The sequence below is a fragment of the Prionailurus bengalensis genome, chromosome X (genome assembly GCF_016509475.1).
Source record: "Prionailurus bengalensis isolate Pbe53 chromosome X, Fcat_Pben_1.1_paternal_pri, whole genome shotgun sequence".
NCBI lineage: Eukaryota > Metazoa > Chordata > Mammalia > Carnivora > Felidae > Prionailurus > Prionailurus bengalensis.
The window spans coordinates 42,132,237-42,153,012 of record NC_057361.1 but is presented as its reverse complement, the minus strand read 5'-3'; the positions used below and the strand labels follow the sequence as shown (position 1 = coordinate 42,153,012).

Genomic DNA, 20,776 nt, shown 5'->3' with positions numbered 1-20,776 from the left:
GACTTGAACTCACAAACTGTGAGATCATGACCTGAGCCGAAGTCAGATGCTTAACCGACTGAGCCACCCAGGCGCCCCTTAACTAGGATTTAAATAAAAATTTGAAAAGAAAAATAAATTAGACAACAAAGGATAAGAGAAACATGTTTATGCTTCATTAAGCAGTTTGAGCCTTTTACTTTGAACATTAATCTGATCATATTGCTACCAAGACTTTTTCCAAATTCCAAAAGCAGACACCTTCTGTGCGATTCATTTTGCTAATTATTTTAATAGATTTCTATTATGATAGAACATAATGCACAAGCAGTAAACCTTTTTAAAGCCTTTTTTAAATGTTTATTTACTTTTGAAAGAGAGAGAAAAAAACAGAGTGCGGGGGGGGGGGGGGAGGGGCAGAGAGAGAGGGAGATATCTGAAGCAGGCTCCAGGCTCTGAACTGTCAGCACAGAGCCCGATGTGGGGCTTGAACTCACAAACAGTGAGATCATGACGTGAGCCAAAGTTGGATGCTCAGCCAATTGAGCCACCCAGGTGCCCCAAGAATAACAATCTTCCACAGACTATTTCAGAAAATAGAAAAGGGAACACTTCACAACTCATTTATGTGGCCAGCATAATCCTAATACCAAAACCTGACAACATTGAAAAAAAGGAAAACTACAACCAAAATCACTTATGAAAATATTTAAAACAAAATATCAGTTAATATAACTCAACAATATATATTAAGGGTTATATATCATAAACAACTAGTATCTATCTCAGAAATATAAAGTTAATTTAACATTTGAAAATAAATAACTCACATATTAACAAAATAAAAACAATTCATATGATTAATAAGATGAGGAAAAAAACATTTGACAAAATTCAACATGTAACCATGATTTTAAAAAACTCTTAAACAAGCTAGGATTTAAAAAGAACTTCTATAAGGGTACCTAGGTGGCTCAGTTCCCTGAGCGTCCAACTTCAGGTCATGATCTCACAGTTCGTGGGTTCAAGCCCCGCATTAGGCTCTGTGCTAACAGCTCAGTGCCTGGAACCTGCTTCAGATTCTGTGTCTCCCTCTCTTTCCACCCCTCCCCCTCTCTTGAAAATAAATAAATGTTAATAAAAAATTTAAAAAAAGAACTCCTATAACTCGATAAAGGGCAGCTTCAAAAAACATCATACACAATGGTATGAATTTTTTATCCCTAATATCAGGAACAAGGCAAGCGTGCCCACACTCACCACTTCTACTCAACATCAAATTGAAGGTCTTAGTGAAATAAGGAAAAGTAAGAAAAAGCATGAAATTGTAAAGGAAAAAGTAAAAATGTTTCTTTTTTTAAAAAAAAATGTTTATTATTTTTGAGAAAGACAGTAAGTAGGGGAAGGGGCAGAGAGAGGGAGACAGAGGATCTGAAGTGGGCTCTGTGCTGACAGCAGAGAACCTGACGTGGGGCTTGAACTCACAGACCCTGAAACCATGACCTGAGCTGGAGTCGGATGCTCAACCGACTGAGCTGCCCAGGCATCCCGTAAAAGTGTTTCTAAAGTGATAATGATTGCTTACATGAAAAACCCCAAGGAACCTACAAGAAAACTAATAGGTGGATGTAGGAATGCCTCAGGATACAAAGTCAATGTACAAAAATCAATCATGAGCAATTTATACATACTAGCAATGAACAATTTGAAAATAAAATTTAAAAAACAATGCCATTTTACAATAGTGTCAAAAAGCATCAAATACTTAGGGATAAATTTAATGAAGGATGCATAAGACTTCTACACTGACAACCATAAAACATTGCTGAAAGCAATCAAACACCCAAATAAATGCAGAAAGTATGCCATGCTCATGGATTAGAAGGCTCAATATTGTGAAGATATCATTTCTCGTAAAATTGGTCCATAGAGTCAACTCAACTCCAAATAAAATCCCGGCAGACTACCTGAGTTCAAGACTCATTATAAAAGCTACAGTAATAAAGCAAGTGTGGGTTTGCCAAAAGGACAGTATATTAACTGTATTTTCTTATTTTGTTTTTTTTTAAGTTTTTAACTTTAAGTCCACTATAGTTAACATACATGCTGTATTAGTTTCAGGTGCACAGTATACTGATTCAACAACCCTATACATTGCTTAGTGCTTATCATGAGAAGTGTACTCTTAATCTTCTTCACCTATTTTCACCCATCCCTCCTCCCCCTCCCTCTGGTAACCATCAGTCTGTCCTCTGTAGTTGAGAGTCTGTTTCTTGGTTTGTTTCTCTTTCTCTTTTTTCCTTTGTTCATTTATTTTATCTCTTAAATACCACATATGAGTGAAATCATATGGTATTTGTCTTTCTCTAACTTATTTCGGTTAGTATTATATTCTCTAGATCCATCCATGTTGTTGCAAATGGCAAGATTTCATTCTTTTTTATGCCCGAATAGTATTCCAGCATGTGTGCGTGTGTGTATCATATCTTCTTTATCTTATTTTCTGTATTCTTTTTTAAAATTTATTTTTAATGTTTATTTATTTTTGAGAGAGACAGACAGACACACACACACACACACACACACACACACACAGAGAGAGAGAGAGAGAGAGAGAGAGAGAGAGAGAGAGAGAGCACAAGCGAGGGAGGAGCAAAGACAGAGGGAGACACAGAGTCCGAAGCAGGCTCCAGGCTCTGAGCTGTCAGCACAGAGCCTGATGTGGGGCTCAAACTCACGAACCGTGAGATCATGACCTGAGCCAAAGTCAGAATGTTTAACTGACTGAGCCACCCAGGCACCCCTTATTTTCTGTATTCTTGATGCTCTGCCATCTGGTGCCTTGCTCATCCTGGAGAGAATGCCTCTCCCAGTGCTAGTTCATGCCCAGAGATAGCAAATGACTTCCCTGTAAGCATAACTTTCATATGCAAACCAACCAATCCAGAGCCCATGTCCACCACTATCTCCTTTATTAAGTTCTCACAGGTTGAGCCACTATCCCGCTGCCCTAATCACCTCAGTACCAGGTACCAGGTAACTACAGACAGTCCCTACACCCCAGAAGCCCTGCTGAAATTACTCAAACTAGCCAATGGTAAACCTTCCCAGCCTGCTCACTCTGCCTTACCCATTCTTTCCCAGGAAAATAACAATAAAGGCTCTTGCTGTGCTTTCCCCTCATGACTTTGGCCTTCTGACTGACCCTGGGGCTTCCCAGTGTGGCATGTCTCCTCTTCTTGGGAACTGTGAGTTACAAACTATCTTTTCGTTTTGAAGTTTACTTATTTATTTTGAGAGAGACAAAGAGTGAGTGGGGTAGGCGCAGAGAGAAGGGGAGAGAGAGAGAATCCCAAGCAGGCTCCGTGCTGTCAGTGCACAGCTCAGTGTGGGGCTCGAACTCACGAAACCATGAGATCATGACCTGAGCAGAAACCAAGAGTTGGACACTTAACCAACTGAGTCACCCAGGCGCCCCAAAAATGTTTGCTTTTTGACAGACACCAGTAGGAAGATAGAAGTGAAAGCCACAAATTAAAACAAAATGTTGACAATGGATATATCTGGCACAGGAGTTATAGCCAGCAAATATAAAGAACTCTGAAAACTCAGTAAGGAAACAACCCAATAAAAAAAAATGGGAAAGATAGTTGAACAGACACTTCAAACAAAAATGTACAAAGGTCACTAAGCACATGAAAAAATACTTTTCATTACTCATCAGAGGAATGCAACTTAAAATCACAATGAGATGCCATTACACATCCAGGATAATAGCAAAAATGAAAGAGATTGATGGTGGCAAGGGTTGGCAAGAATGTGGAACAACCGAAATTCTTGTGTGTTGCTGCTGGAAGTGTAAAATCACAGCCACTTTGGAAGATAGTTTGGCCATGTCTTATTTTTATTTTTATTTTATTTTATTAAAAAAAGTTTAAGTTTATTTACTTTGAGAGAGAGAGAGAGAGAGCAAGAGAGAGAGAGCGAGCAAGTGTAGGCAGAGAGAGACAGAGAGAGAGAGAGAATCCCATGTAGGCTCTGCACCATCGGTGAAGAGCCCGACGTGGGCTTGAACACCCAAACCATGAGATCACGACCTGGGCCGAAATCAAGAGTCAGATGCTTAACTAAATGAGCCACCCAGGCGCCCCTGGCCACGTCTTATAAAGGCAAGCATATACTTACACAATTATATCACCCACCAACTCCACTCCTAGGTATTTACCCAAGAGAAATGTGAACATATGGTCACACAAAGACATACCAGAATGTTCACTACAGCTTTATTCACAATAACCAAATAATAACCACCTGTCATCAACAGGTGTATAGATAAACATGGCAATCTACTCATATCAGGGAATAGTATTCAGCATTTAAAAGGAATAAGCTAAGGGCACCTGGGTGGCTCAGTGAGTTAAGTGTTGACTTCGGCTCAGGTCATGATCTCGTAGTCTGAGTTCGAGCCCCGTGTCGGGCTCTGCTGACAGCTCAGAGCCTGGATCCTGTTTTGGATTCTGTGTCTCCCTTTCTCTGTGCCCCTCCCCCACTCGTACTCTGTCTGTATGTCTCTCTCTCTCAAAAGTAAACATTAACAAATAAAATAAAAGGAGTAAACTAGTTATATACTCAATAACACGGATGAATCACAAAATCATTATGCCAAACAAATGAAGCCAGACCCAAAAGCGTATATATAGTATGATTTTATTCATATGAAACCCTAATAAAGACAAATCTAATCTATAGTGACAGAAAGCAGGTCAACGGTTGCCTGGGGCTAAAGGGGTGGTACATACTAACTACTAGGGGCATAAAGGTTCATTTTTGTGTGTGTATCTTCTTTGTGTACTTGAAATGGATACATTTGATTGTATGTAAATTATACCTGAATACAGCTGACTTATTTAAAAGAAAAAATGCTAAATGACAATGATCCTAAGGTCAGAAGATGGGAGAGATGCATTGTGATGGGGAGGTGGAGAGGAGTAAGGAATATGAAAGCAATTCCTACAGAGAGAGGAGGAGGTGAGGCTGGTTGCAGATGACAGTTTATTGGTATCTTAGATGTGAGAAGATAAAACTTAGGAGAAAGAAGGCGGAGTGAGGCAACAAGCTGGTTTACAAAGAAGGCAAACTCATTAGAACCTAAAAGTATACGGGTGCCTGGGTGGCTCAGTCAGTCGAGCATCTGACTTCGGCTCAGGTCGTGATCTCGCAGTTCGTGGGTTCAAGCCCTGCGTCGGGCTTTGTGCTGACAGCCCAGAGCCTGAAGCCTGCTTCAGATTCTGTGTCTTCCCCTCTCTCTGCGACTCCCCTGCTTTCTCTCTCTCTCTCTCAAAAATAAAGGAAGATTAAAAAAATTAACAACAAAAAGAACCTGAAAGTATATGATAAGAATCTAAGACCCTGGGGGTGGGGTTTAAATAATGAAGCATAAAAATGTGATGGAAGGACAGAACATCCAAAAAAGCAAGATCTATAGGGAGGAAGCCTGGCATATGATCCAGAGCGTAGGAACTGTAGCAATTCTCCTGGACGCAAGTCAGGCCAAAAAGACAGTTGACAACAGTAAGGGAAATAAAGGGAGAGAGCAGTCTGGTACCTAAGAGGCCAATGTTATTTTTCCTTAAGCAGCTTCCAAAGTTTAGAACCTTCAAGATGGTAGAAATAATAGAATTTTAAAGGCACCAACATCTTAGGAAAAGAAAAGTGTTTCTGTGCCCCCAGATCTGCCTGGGTTGCACTCACTCACCCGAACAGCTCTGATGTGGGGTTTTTCTCTCCAAAATCCATGGCTCCTCTCCTTGCTCCAACTTGAAGATGACTTCTGGTTTGGGAACTTCATACCCTGTTAACAGGACATGACAGAATTGGGTCCAGCTAATTGCTTTCCACTTGTTCTTTAAAAAAGTAACCACATTTCACTGGGAAAAGAGCAATAATCACAGAGGTTAATGGACTGAAGCATCTCAGACCAATCAAGGATGCCACCAGCACACACATCAGATGTCGCAGAGTTCTCAGCAGCTGAGAATGGAAATACTCTCATGGAGGCTCTGTGTTCGTTTCCTAGGGCTGCTCTCACAAAGTACCAAAACCTGGGTGACTTAAAACAGCAGAACATCATTGTCTCACACTTCTGGAGGCTCAAGTCTGAAATCAAAGTGTTTAGCAGGGCCATGCCCTCTCTCACAGATGTTAGGGAGAATCCTTCCTTGACTCTTCTAGCTTGTTCTTTGCCAGCAATGGCGTTCCATTCTTTGATGTTCTTAAGCTTGTAAGTGCATCACTTCAGTTACATGGCCGTCTTCCCTCTATGTGTGTCTATTTCTATGCCCAAATTTCCCTTTTTTTATAAGGACACCAGTCATATTAAAAATCTTTTTTAATGTTTATTTTTGAGAGAGAGAGAGAGAGAGAGAGAGAAAGCAGGGGAGGGGCAGAGAGAGAGGGAGAAACAGAATTTGAAACAGGTTCCAGGCTCTGAGCTGTCAGCACAAAGGCCGACACAGGGCTCGAACCCAGGAACCTTGAGATCATGACCTGAGCTGAAGTCAGACACTTAGCCAACTGAGCCACCCAGGCGCCCCAGGACACCAGTCATATTAGATTAGGGCCCACCCCAATGAACTCATTTTAACTTGATTTCTTCAGGGGTGCTTGGGTGGCTCAGTTGGTTAAGCAACCAACTCTTGATTTTGGCTCAGGTCATGATCTCACAGTCGTGAGCTCTGTCAGTGCAGAGCCTGCTTGGGATTCTCTCTGTTCCTCCCCTCTCATGCTTTCTGTCTCTCAAAATAAATAAACATTAACAAAATTTAACTTGATTACCTCTATAAAGACGCTATTTCCAAATAAGGTCACATTCTTGGGTACTGGGGGTTCAGACTTCTGTATATCTTTTTTTCAGGGGACACACAATTCAACCTATAAAAATTTGCCCTCTGACCCCCCAAATTCACGTCCTTCCCACGTGCAAAATATACTAACCCCATCCCAATATCCCCCAAAGTCTTAATCATTCCAGCATCAAGTCTTACGTTCAAAATCTATCAAAATATCAACTCAAAGTCTCAAATCTTATCTAAATCACCCAAATTGGTTATGAATGAGTTGGGAGTGTGAATCATCTTGGGGCAGTTTCTCTCCATGCAAACCTGTGAAAGCAGACAACTTATCTGCCAAAATACCGTGGTAGGACAGGCATAGGATAGACATTCCCATTTCAAAAGAGAAACTGGAATGAAAAAAGGGATCACAGGTCCCAACAAAGTCCAAAGCCTAACAAGGCAAATTCCACTAGATTTTAAGTTCTGAGAGTAATTCTTATTGGCTCAATATTCTATCCTCCAAGCCTACAATGGCAGTGGCCCCACTCCGTTGGCCCCAGCCCAGGAGTGGCACCATTCACTATTACCTCTCCTGGTCCATTAGCAAAATATTTGCTTCCTGTTCTTATGACCTTAAGCTCTGCTGTTCCAAAGGGAGGAATGCTTCCACTGGGAGACACAATAGTGATTCCACTGAACTGGGAGACTTATCTGCCACCTGACATTTTGGGCCCCTCACATCTCTGAATCAAAAGGCAAAGAAGGGAATTACTGTGCTGGCCTGGGTGACGGATCCTGATTACTCAGGGGAATTGGACTCCTGCCCCACAATGGAAAAGAGGAAGAAGCATGTCTGGAATACAGGAAATCCCTTGAGGGGGGGGGTCTCTTAGTACTACTGTGTCCTGTGATTAAAGTCAATGGAAACTACATTGACTACAACAATCCAATTCAGGCAGATCCTTCAAGGAATGAATTTTCAGGTCACCCCACTAGGTGAAGAACCACAACCCACTGAGGTGTTTGCTGAGGGCAGAGGGAACAAGGAACGGCTAGCGAAAGAAGGAATTCTACCTCAAGACTGCAACACAGACACCTTGCCTCAGTTTTCAGTGTTCTGGCCTGCCCTGAAGATTCCAGACTCAGGATTACAATATCAGCTCACCCGAATTTCCAGCCTGCAGGCCTGCCCTATACATTTCAGAATTGTCAGTCCCTGCAGTCAGGTGAGCCAGTTCCTTAAAATAAACCTCTTTCCCAGATTCTGTGTATATGTACATGTATTCATTCTCTCTGTCTCTATGTATGTGTATGTATGTATAGTGTGTGGGTGTACTCTGTATACGTATATAACCGTATCTTATTGGTTCCATTTCTCTGGAGAGCCATAATACAGATTTTGAGGGTGACTCTAGAGGAAAAGAATAGTAAGAATGAGTTTTCTGAACTGGCTATGGGGTTTCTAGAATTGGTTCCCTATTCTGATTAGATTTGAATGCGCTAACGACTCTATTTCCAGTAGTAAAGAGGGCACTAATAGTCCATGGCATGATGTGGCAAAAGAGATATGCAACATATCACCCCTGGATACTCCTAATCAAATGCTGATGAGAGGCATCTTTCTGCAGGACCTTATATTTGATACCCTAGACATTTTTGTCAAACTTACAAGTATAAGATTGCCTGGTTGCTCTTAATTATGCTGGTCAAAGTGGAGGGCCGGAAACTAAAGGATGCACTCAGGGATTTGATTTCCCAGCTCAAGCACTGCATACATGACCTGAACATTTCTATGTCTTTCCTGAAAGAAACCCCTACCTCCTGTAGCTGCAGAGTTGATATTGCTGAAAACCAAACCCAGAGTCTCATCTTGTGAATGGCTACATTACAACACAAACTGAATTCCCAACCTCACAGGGTGTCTGCTATTCAGGTGAGGGAACTGACTGAGAAGGAAGGAAACCTAAAAATTGGAATGGAAACATATGAGGACGCTGAACTTCTACATTCTGATGAGTCTTCTTTGCCAGTAGAAGTAGCCCTTCTACCCCTCTCTGAGAAGACTAACCCTACTTTGCCCGAGGACCTTGCAATGGCCTCCTCTGAGGTACTTGCCTTGCAAGGTACTGCTGAGTTCTCCCAGGACATACCCTTATATGCTTCTAGACCTCTAGACTCAAGTCTCATCAGGGCCCAAAGAATGAGATATAGTGTAAATTCATGAGAAGGTACAAAATAACTGCATTATTTGTCCAATTTATATAGACAGAAATCTGGGAAATCTGGGTAAAAATAGGTATGAAGAGTGTGGGATAATGGGGGCACCTGGGTGACTCAGTCACTTGAGCATCCGACACTTGATTTCAGCTCAGGTCACGATCTCACAGTTTGTGGGATCAAGCCCTGCATTGGGTTCTGTGCTGACAGTGTGGAGTGTGCTTGGGATTCTCTCTCCCTTTCTCTCTCTTCCCTTTCCCCACTCTCTCTTTCTCTCTCTGTCAAAATAAATAAACTTTAAAAGAGTGCGGGATAATGGAAAGAACATAAAGTTGGATCAGGCCAGATTTAGTGGTATGTGCACACTAAACAGATTCTGAAATTAATGTTGCCACTTGGGTTAGAGAGGGCTTGAACATTTTGCTTGGTTGGCAGAAACGTGGATCAAAACATGGCCTGTACTAAATGCAGCTGAAATGGAGAACTGCTTTGGAAGAACTCTCTATACTATACAGAAAGGCATCCAAAGGCTTGGGGATACTGGGATGTTAGAGTGGGTTTATCATGTAAGACATTTTGTCCCGCACTGGGAGGATCCAGAGGACATATCTGTGACCATGGCTGTGACAGACAAATTTGGGTGGGTGTGGGGAGGGGGCAGAATCCTTGAAGATTTCTGTGATTGCTTCTTCTCTGTAGGACACGCAATTATAGTGGAAGTGCTGCCACTCAATTGGGAAACCCAAATGCAATGGGCATAATTGGATCCTGGGGTGGCAGGGGCCACATGGAGGCATTGAATTGCTAAATGCAAGGTGGGCACAGCTACTATAGTGGACAGTAGGGTCAAAGCAGTGATCAGAATAGTCTGACTTGCAGAGAGACCCATGGTGTTGGCTAGTTGATCATGATGTCTCTAGAAAATAGATGAGCAATCTACTAAACTCTTTTAAAAATTTTTTAATGTTTATTTATCTTTGAGAGAGAGAGAGAAAATCTGAAACAGGCTCTAGGCTCTGAGCTGTCAGCACAGAGCCCGACGTGGGGCTCAAACTCACGAACCGTGAGATCATGACCTGAGCTGAAGTTAGATGTTTAATCGACTGAGCCACCCAGACACCCCAGCAATCTATTAAATTCTTACTTGATCTGTATAAAGAGAAGAGTTCTAGCTCAAGTGAACAGAAGTGTAACTTGAAACATAAAAACAGAGAGTCTCAGCTCCTCCATCAATTTTCAGACTTGAGCCAGTTTACAGACCCAGAAATCTCTGAATGAAGGGGAGACAGCTCCCCTGAGGAAGGACCCCCAGTACACTGTCAAAATTTATACTACTAATCTTTCTCCCAGCCTTCTCTAAAGGGATTTACAGTCCCCTTGTCAGGGTGACTGTGCGTTCAGGCAAAGGACATAGTGAGGTTTTTCAGAGATCATTGGACACCAGTTCTAAATGGACACTAATTCCAGGAGACACAGGATGTCACTGTGGCCCACTAGACAGCATAGGGGCTTATGGGAGTAAAGTGATCAATTGCGATTCAGCGCAGCTCCATCTCACAGGGGGCCCAGCAGTCCCCCAAACCCATCCTGTGTTTATCTCCCTGGTTCAGGAATGCAAAATTAGAATACAGATACGCAGCAACTGACAGAATCCCCATACTGGTTCCCTGACCTGTGCAGTGAGGACTATTACAGTGAGAAAGGACCAGTGGAAGCCACTAGAACTGCCTCTACTAGGAAAATAGTAAACCAAGGAAATATGCATTCCTGTAAGAATTGCAGAGATTAGGGCCACCATCAAGAACCTGAAGGATGCCAGGGCGGTGAGTTCCACCACATCTCTATTCAACTCACCTATTTGGCCTGTGCAGGGGACAAATAGATCTTGGAGAATGACAGTGGCTCATCATAAGCTTAACCAGGTAATTCCAATAGCAGCTGCTGTACGAGACACGGGTTCACTGCTTAAGCAAATTAACGCATCCCTTCATACCTGGTATGGTAGCTATTGATCTTACAGATGTGTGGGTTGGGTTTTTTTTTTTTTTGGCAATACCTGTTAGTAGAGACTACTAGAAACAGTTTGCTTTCAGTTGTTACGACCAACTATATATATACCTTTACTGTCCTACCTCAGAAATATATCAGCCTTTCAGTCCTATGTCATAATTTAGTCTGCAGGGATCTTTTTTTTTAAGTTTATTTATTTATTTTGAGAGAGAGAACAAGTGAGTGGGGGGAATGGGAGGGGGAGAGCAGAGAGTTGGAGAGAGACAGAATCCCAAGCAGGCTCTGCACTGCCAGCATGGAGCCTGATGAGGGGCTCGAACTCACAAACTGCAAGATCATGACCTGAGCTGAAACCAAGAGTCTGATGCTCAACTGACTGAGCCACCCAAGTGCCCCAGTCTGCAGGGATCTTGACTGCCTTTCCCTTCCACAAGATATCACGTTGGCCCATTGCATTTATGACATTATGCTGACTGGACCTTATGAACGAGAGGTAGTAATGACTCTTGACTTACTGGTGAGATATTTGTATGTCACAGGGTAGGACATAAATCTGACAAAAATTTAGGGGCCATCTACCTGAGGGAAAGTTCCATGCCACTGGACCCCTAGAAATCTCCAAGTGAAGAATAAGTTTTTGCATCTGGTTCTTCCTATAAGTAAAAGAGGGATAATGCCTACTGGGCCTCTACAGACTTCAGAGGCAATATATTCCTCATCTGGGTGTGCTATTCTGGCCCATTTATCATGTGATCCAAAAAACTGCTAGTTTTGAACAAAGCCCAGAATGAAAGAAGGCTCTTTACAGATCCAGACTGCCATATAAGCTGCTCTGCCACTGGGCCATATGATCTGGCAGATCCAGTGGTGTTTGAAGTGTTCGTGGCAGATAGGGATGAAGCTTTTGGCAGGCCCTCACAGGAGAATCACAGAGCAAACCTTAGGATTTTGGAGCAAAGCCCTGCCATCCTCTGAGGATAACTGCACTTCTATAGAGAAACAGCTTTTAGCTTCCTACTTGGTCTCAACTTACTCGCTGAATTTAAGCGTTATTAGCACATGGAAGAAAGGACACTTAACAAGGACTCCTTCGGGGCGCCTGGGTGGCTCAGTCGGTTAAGCGTCTGACTTTGGCTCAAGTCATGATCTCCAGGTTCATGGGTTTGAGGCCCACGTTGGGCTCTGTGCTGACAGCTCAGAGCCTGGAGCCTCCTTTAGATTCTGTGCCTCCCTCTCTCTCTGCCCCTCTCCCTGCCCTCCCTCTCAAAAATAAACGAACATTTAAAAAATTTTTAAAAAAAGAACCAAAGACTCCTTCAGTAATGGGCAGTGAACATGGAAGAGTCCAGTGCTGAATCCTCACCCAGTGGTGGGACACAAGAAATGTGGCCAGCAGGAGAGACCCACTCCCCACTCACAGGGGGCCCAAGTCCTTCTGATCAAGCCCCAGCCTATAGATGGTGAGAGGTCAGTAGTAACTCCTAGACCACTGAGCCTGGGTCTTCCCGGAGTGTGCTGCTTGAGCATGCTTCCCAAGGTGGGTGGCAAACTCCATCTAAGGCTAAATAATGGCACAAACGTGACAGTCGACAAGTACTATAAGGGAGAGTTGAAAAGAACTTTGAAGCAGCAATTCAAGAGAGCCGAAAGTTGTCATGAGGTGTGACCTCAGATCAGATGTGGCAACTCCACACCCTTGACCCTGGGTGAGAGCTCTGCCCCTTCAGGCCTGGAACCAAGCAGGTGGCTTGCCCTCTGGAACTGAGGAGGTGATGGTCTGTCACATGCCATTTTCCCAGACAGTGACTTCTGGGCCTGTGGTGGTGGCAGCAGCCCTGTTGGCCTCTGACCCATCCCTGAAGTCATTCATCCCTCTTCTTGAAGGAAAACACGTGTACACAGCCAAACGGTTTTACCAGCCTACGTCCTATCTGCACAATCCCAGATAGCCTACAGCCTTCCCTCATTTTCCTGGACAGCTCATTTTTTCCTGTCTCCGTCCTCTTCAGTCTAAGCTGGCAGTATTTCTACTGACAGGGTTGACTGGATCCACAAGGCATACATCTCATCTCCTTAGCAACTGGTTGTCCACCCCTTTGGTGTTCTTTCCAGAGTCCATCTCATTTTTTTGTGATATGGATAGGCCAAACATTTTCCATATCTTCAAGTTCTGCTTCATTTTTACTAACAATTCCTCTTCACTGTCTTTCTTTCCTCCTACATTTTACTATAAGCAGCAAGGAAAGCATAGGCCATGCCTTTTAACACTACTTAGAAATTTCCTCAGCTAGGGGTGCCTGGGTGGTTGTCAGTTAAGTGTCCGACTCTTGATTTTGACTCAGGTCATGATCTCACACTTCATGAGATTCAGCCCTGCATCAGGCTCTGCGCTGACAGTGTGGAGCCTGCTTGGGATTCTCTCTCTTCCTCTCTCTCTCTCCTCTGCTAGCACGTGCTCTCTTGCTCTCAAAATAAATAAACATTAAAGGAAAAAAATGCCCTCAGCTAAAATTCCAAGTTTGTCACTTACAATTTCTACTTTCCACTCAACAGAACAGAATTCAGTCAAGCTCTCTGCCACCTTATAACAAGGATCTCCTTTCCTCCAGTTTCCATGCTCCTCACTCTGAGACCTCACCAAAAGCCCCTTTAACATTCCTATCAGCAATCTCTTCAAAGCAATCTAGGCCTTTTCTGTGAAGTACCTAAAACCTTTCCAGCCTCTACCCATTGCCCAATTCCAAAGCCACTTCCATGTTTTTTTTTCAGTATTTGTTACAGCAGCAACCCATTTCCCAAGTATAAAAATTCATGTTACTTTCCTAGGGCTGCTATGATAAAATACCACAAGCTGGACAGCTTGAAATAACAGAAATTTCCTGTCTCACAGTTCTGGAAGCCAGAAGTCCAAAATCAAGGTATCAGTAAGGCCATGCTCTTTTTGAAGTAGAACCTTCAAAACAGGAAGGAACCGTTTCATGTTGCTCTCCAACATCTTGGTGATCTTGGGCATTTCCTGGCTTACAGATGCATCACTCTAGTGATGCGGCCATCTTCTTTTCTTTATGTGTCTTCACACGGTCTTTCCTCCGTGTGTATGTGTGTATGTGTCTCTCTGGCTAGATTTCCCTTATTTTAAGTACACCAGTCGTACCAGATTAGGACCCACCCTAATGACCTCATTTAAGCTCGATTACTTCTATAAAGGCCCTAATTCCAAAAGAGGTCATATTCTGAGGTACTGGAGGTCAGGACTTCAACATATTTTACAGGGAGGATACAATTTTATCCGTTACATGCTCCTTTGTAGATTCTTAGAATGGCTGTACTTACCCAATGAGAGCAGGTGGCTGTAGTTTTCCAGCATCACATCCTGGTACAGGCGTCTCTGTGTAGAGTCCAACTGCTGCCACTCCTCCCTGCTGAAGTCCACAGTCACATCCTCGAACGATACGGAGCCCTGTAACAACACAATCCTGCTAGGGTGACATGGCCAGCAGTGGGTGATAGGGAGAAGATCAGTAAGAAATTATTTTATTTTATTTTATTTTAAATGTTTATTTATTTATTTTTGAGACAGAGAGAGAGCATTCATGGGGGAGGGGCAGATAGAGAAGGAGACAGAGAATTCCAAGCAGACTCCGTGCTGTTGGCGGACAGCCCTATGTGGGGTTCGAACTCACAAGTTGTGAGATCATGACCTGATCCAAAATCAAGAGTCAGATGCTTAACCGACTGAGCCACCTAGGCACCCCAAAGAATTTTTTAAATGACTTTCACTAGAATATGCTATATGGTGTGTCTATTAAATACCTAGTTATATATAATGTTGTGTAGAATACAAATATTGAATTGTAAATTTTTGCTATTCATTGGTACAACAGTCAGTCATACATTTAAAAAAATTTTAATGTCCACTTGTTTTTGAGAGAGAGAAACAGAGCACAAGCTGGGGAGGGGCAGAGAGAGAGGGAGACACAGTATCCGAAGCAGGCTCCAGGCTCTGAGCTCTCAGCACAGAGCCCCATGCGGGGCTTGAACTCACAAACCATGAGATCGTGATCTGAGCCAAAGTCAGGCACTTAACCGACTGAGCCACCCAGGTACCCCAGTCAGTCATACATTTTTAAGAATAATAGTTTTGTACAGGATTTGACCTTGATCCTATTTTGTTGTTAATTTTAATGGGAAGTTTGTGTTCTGTAACTTTTAGAAGGAAGCATGTATACCTTTTTTTAATTAAATTATACATAGCTCCCTCTACTATTGCTTTAATTTATTCATCAAAAATACAGCCATTTTCTCTTGATGCTTTTTCGTTATTCGTTTCTAACTTAATTCCACAGTGTCAGAAAATATACTCTGTATGATTTCTACATATGGTCTATCTAGGAGAATGTTTCATGTGTCCCTGGAAAAGAATATATATACAGCTATTGACGGCTGTAGTATTCTATTAATATATACATCAAATTGGTTGAGTGTTATTGAAATTTTCTATCACCATACTCATTTGTCTTCTACTTGTTCAATCAATTATTTGTCAACTTTTTGGTAAAAACTGGCAAGGAGATGTTAATGTTTATGTGGCTAGGCAAAGAACCTAGAATAGCCAAAGCAGGGATTTATATGTAGTGTTAAGACTTACTATAAAGCTACAATACTTCAGACAGTGTGGTAATGATGTAAGTACAGATAGATATATCAATAGAAAAGAACAGAGTCAAGAAACAGAACCATACCCATACAGACAAACTCTTTTTGACAAAGGCACCACAGTAATTCATTGGGGAAAAGGAAGGTCTTTTCAAAAATTGTGCTGGAACAATGGATGTAAGTTTTGGATGAAAAAAACCAAACCTTGGTCCATACCTTATACCACATACAAAAGTTAACAATAATTTGCAGCCACTCTGGAAAACAGTGTGGAGGGTCCTCAAAAAATTAAAAATAGAGCTACCCTATGACCCAGCAATAGCACTGCTAGGAATTTACCCAAGGGATACAGGAGTACTCATGCATAGGGGCACTTGTACCCCAATGTTTATAGCAGCACTCTCAACAATAGCCAAATTATGGAAAGAGCCTAAATGTCCATCAACTGATGAATGGATAAAGATGTGGTTTATATATATAATGGAATACTACTTGGCAATGAGAAAGAATGAAATCTGGCCATTTGTAGCAACGTGGATGGAACTGGAATGTTATGCCAAGTGAAATAAGTCATACAGAGAAAGACAGATACCATATGTTTTCACTCATATGTGGATCCTGAGAAACTTAACAGAAGACCATGGGGGAGGGGAAGGGAAAAAAAAAAACTTAGAGAGAGAGGGAGCCTAACCATAAGAGACTCTCTAACCATAAGAGACAAAATATTACCAAACTGAATTCAACAATACATTAAAAGAATCGTACAAAATGATCAAGTGGGATTTATTCCAGTGACATAAAGATGGTTCAACATCTGCAAATCAATAAATATGACACACCACACTAACAAATGGATAAAAATCATATGATCATCTCAATAGATGCAAAAAAAGAATTTAACAAAGTTCAACATCCATTTATTTATTTTAATTTTTTAAAACATTTATTTATTTTTGAGAGAGAGAGAGAGCGCGAGTAGGGGAGGGGCAGAAAGCAAGGGAGACACAGAATCCAAAACAGGCTCCAGGCTCCAGGCTGACAGCACAGAGCCCGCATGGGGCTGGAACCCACGAACCGTGAGATCATGACCTGAGCCAAAGTATGACACTTAACCGACTGGGCCACCCAGGCGCCCCAGTTCAACATCCATTTATGATAAAAACTCTCAACAAAGCAGGTATAGACAGAAGGTATCACAACACAATAAAAACCATATATGACGAGCCCACATCTAACATCATAACCAACAGTGGGAAGCTGAAAGCTTTTCTAGGATCAGAAACAAGACAAAGATGTCCATTCTTGCCACTTTTATTCAACAGAGTATTGCAACTCCTAACTAGAGCAAAGAGACAAGAAATAAAAGGCATCCAAATCGAAAAGGAAGAAGGAAAACTATCACTATTCGCAGAGGACATCACATTATATAGAAAACCCTAAAGACTCCACCAAAAATAAACCTGTTAGAACTAAAAAATGAATTTAATAAAGTGGCAAGGACACAAAATCAATATGCAAAAACCTGTTGTGTTTGTGTACACTAATAATAAATTACCAGAAGAAGAAATTAAGAAAACAATCCCCGAAATTTATAACTGCATCAAGAAAAATATCTACCAATAAATTTAACCAAGGTGGTGAAAGACCTATACATTGAAAATTATAACACACTGATGAAAGAAACTAAATAAGATATGTAAATAGAAAGATATTCTGTGTTCATGGGTTGGAAGAATTAATATTGTTAAAATGTCCATATTACCAAAAGCAATCTACAGATTCACTGCAATCCCTGTCAAAATTCCAACGGCATTTTTCACAGAAATAGGACAAACCTAAAGTATGTATGGAACCACAAAAGACTCTGAATAGCCAAAGCAATCTTGAGAAAGAACAAAGTTGGGGATATCATAACCCTGATTTCAAACTATTTTCCAAAGCTCTAGTAATCAAAACATTATGGTATTAGCATAAAAACTGACACTTAGATCAATAGAAAGAAGAGAGAGGCAAGAAACAAACCATCCATATATGGTCAATTAATTTACAACAAAAGAGAAAAAATATATACAATGGGTAAAGGACAACCTCTTTAATAAATGGTGCTGGGAAAACTGGACAGCTACATGCAAAAGAATGAAACTGGACCACCTTCTTACATCATACATAAACATAAACTCACATGGATTAAAGATTTAAATGTGAGACCTGAAGCCATAAAGCTCTTAGAGGAAAACATAGGCAGTAATTTCCTTGACATCAGTCTTAGCACCATTTCTGTAGATATGTCTCCTCAGGCAAAGGAAACAAAAGCAAACATAAACTATTAGGACTACACCAAAATAAAAAGCTTCTGCACAGCAAAGAAATGATCAACAAACCAAAAAAGCAACCTAGTAAATGAAAGAAGATATTGGCAAATGATATATCCAATAAGGGGTTAGTATCCAAAATACATACAGAACTTATACAACTCAACACCAAAAACAAAAAATCCCAAATAATCTGATTTAACAATGGGCAGAAGACCTGAATAGATATTTTTCCAAAAAAGACATACAGATGGCCAACAGATACATGAAAAGATGCTCAACATCACTCATCAGCAGGGAAATGCAACTCAAAACCACAGTAAGAGATCACCTTACACCTTTCAGAATGACTACAATCAAAAAGAAATAATAAGTGTTGGTGAGGATGTGGAGAAACAGGAACATTTGTGCACTGTCGGTGGGAATGTAAATTAGTTGGCACAGCCACTGTGGAAAACAGTGTGGAGGTTCCTCAAAACATTAAAAATAAAATACCATATGATCCAGCATTCCACTATTGGGTACCTACCCAAAGAAAATGAAAACACTAATTCGAAAAGATATATGCACCCCTATGTTTATTGCAGCATGACATTTACAATAGCCAAATTGTGGAAGCAACCCAAGTGTCCATCCATAGATGAACGGATAAAGAAAATGGATAAAAAATATATATACACGTGTATATATATATGAATTATATATGTGTGTGTGTGTGTGTGATGAAATATTACTCAGCCATAAGAAAGAATGAGATCTTGCCATTTGTGACAACATGGATGGACCTAGAGGGTATTATGCTAAGTAAAATAAGTCAGACAGAGAAGATAAATACCGTATGATTTCACTTATATGTGGAATCTAAAAAACAAAACAAATGAAGAAACAAATGAAAAATCAGACTCTTGGGGTGCCTGGGTGGCTCAGTCTGTTAGGTCTGTGAGTTCGAGCCTTACATTGGGCTCTGTGCTGACAGCTCGGAGCCTGGAGCCTGCTTCAGATTCTGTGTCCCTCTCCCTGCCCCTCCCCTCCTCATACTCTGTCTCTGTCTCTCTCAAAAATAAATCAACATTTAAAAAAAAAAGAGGGAGAGAAGAAAAAGCAGACTCTTAAATACAGAGAACAAACTGGTGATCGCCAGAGGGGAGGTGGGAGGGAGGATGGGTGAAATAGGTAAAGGGGATTAAAAGGTACAAACTTATAGTTATAAAATAGATAAGTCATGAGACGGAAAGTACAGCAGAGGAAATACAGTCAATGACACTGTAATAACATATGTTGACGACATTTATTGTTCCAAGCACTAACATAAAATTGTTGAATCAAGATGTTGTACACCTAAAACCAATATGACATTTCATGTTAGTTAAATTATAATTTTAAAAAGGAAAAAAAAAACCAAAACTAAAAATGCTCTAGAAGAAAACATAAGGGTATCTTTGCAATACTGGGTCAAGCAAGGATTTCTTGACATAGTGCAAAAAGCAACAAATATAAAAGAAAATTTTGATAAATAGGAGCTTACAAAAATTAAAATTTCTGTTCAGAAAAGATTTCATTAAGAAAATGAAAAGTCAAGACATGGACTGGGAGAAAAAATTTGCAATATATATATACACACATATACAAAACACCCACAGTAAGAATGTAGAAAGAACTACAAAGTAATAACAAAAAGACACATAACCCAACTTTTTTAAATGGGAAAAAACTTAAACAGACACCAAAAAAGATACAAATGGCCAATGAAGCATATGAAAAGTTGTTCAATATCATTTGTTATGAGGAAAATGCAATTTATTTATTTTGTAAAAAATTTATTTTAATTCCAGTGCAATTAACATACAGTTAGTTTCAGGTATACACTATAGTGATTCAACAATTCTATACATCACCCAGTGCTTGTTAAGATAAGTGTACTCTCTCCTTTTTTAATGTTTTTATTTATTTTTGAGACAGAGAGAGACAGAGCATGAGCAGGGGAGGGGCAGAGAGAGAGGGAGACACAGAATCTGAAGCAGGCTCCAGGCTCTGAGCGGTCAGCACAGAGCCGGATGCGGGGCTTGAACTCACTGTGAGATCATGACCTGAGCTGAAGTTGGATGCTTAACTGACTGAGCCACCCAGGTGCCCCAAGGTAAGTATACTCTTAATCCCCATCACCTGTTTCACACATCTCCCAACCCACCTTTCCTCTGCTAACCATCTGTTTGTTCGCTATAGCTAAGAGTTTGGTTTTTGGTTTGTCTCTTTTTCTTTTGTTTGTTTTGTTTCTTAAATTCCACATATGAGTGAAATTATACGGTATTTGTCTTTCTCTAACTTGCTTATTTCACTTATCATTATACTCTCTAGATCCATCCATGTTGTTGCAAATGGTAAGATTCTTTTTTATGGCTGAGTAATATTCTATTGTGTATGTATGTATACCACATCTTCCTTATTCATTCATCTATCCAATAGACATTTTGGTTGCTTCCATAATTTGGCTATTGTCACTAATGCTGCAATAAACATAAAGGTGCATAACTGTGGAAAACAGTATGGAGACTGTTCAAAAAATTAAAAATAGAATTACTATATGATTTAGTAATTGCACTACTGTATATTTACTCAAAGAATATGAGGAAAATGCAATTTAAATTACACTGAAATAGCACTGTACACTCACTAGAAAAGCTAAAATTTATAATAAACTAAAAAATTGCTGGAAGGAATGTAAACTGAATCATCACTTTGGAACCCTGTGTGGCAGTTTCTAATAAAGTT

The 20,776-nt window shown here is 40.8% G+C and overlaps 1 protein-coding gene across 4 annotated transcripts in view; it reads right to left on the bottom strand.

The window, feature by feature from the left end:
- ZNF81 (zinc finger protein 81) overlaps positions 1-20,776 on the bottom strand; it is an 84,340-nt gene that overhangs the window by 10,582 nt on the left and 52,982 nt on the right. For all 4 annotated transcript variants that reach the window (XM_043571357.1, XM_043571356.1, XM_043571358.1 and 1 more), the window contains 2 exons: positions 14,373-14,499; positions 5,735-5,830 (listed from right to left, as the gene is read on the bottom strand). In XM_043571357.1, coding sequence (XP_043427292.1) covers positions 5,735-5,830; positions 14,373-14,499 — 223 coding nt within the window. The remainder of the gene's footprint in view (positions 1-5,734; positions 5,831-14,372; positions 14,500-20,776) is intronic.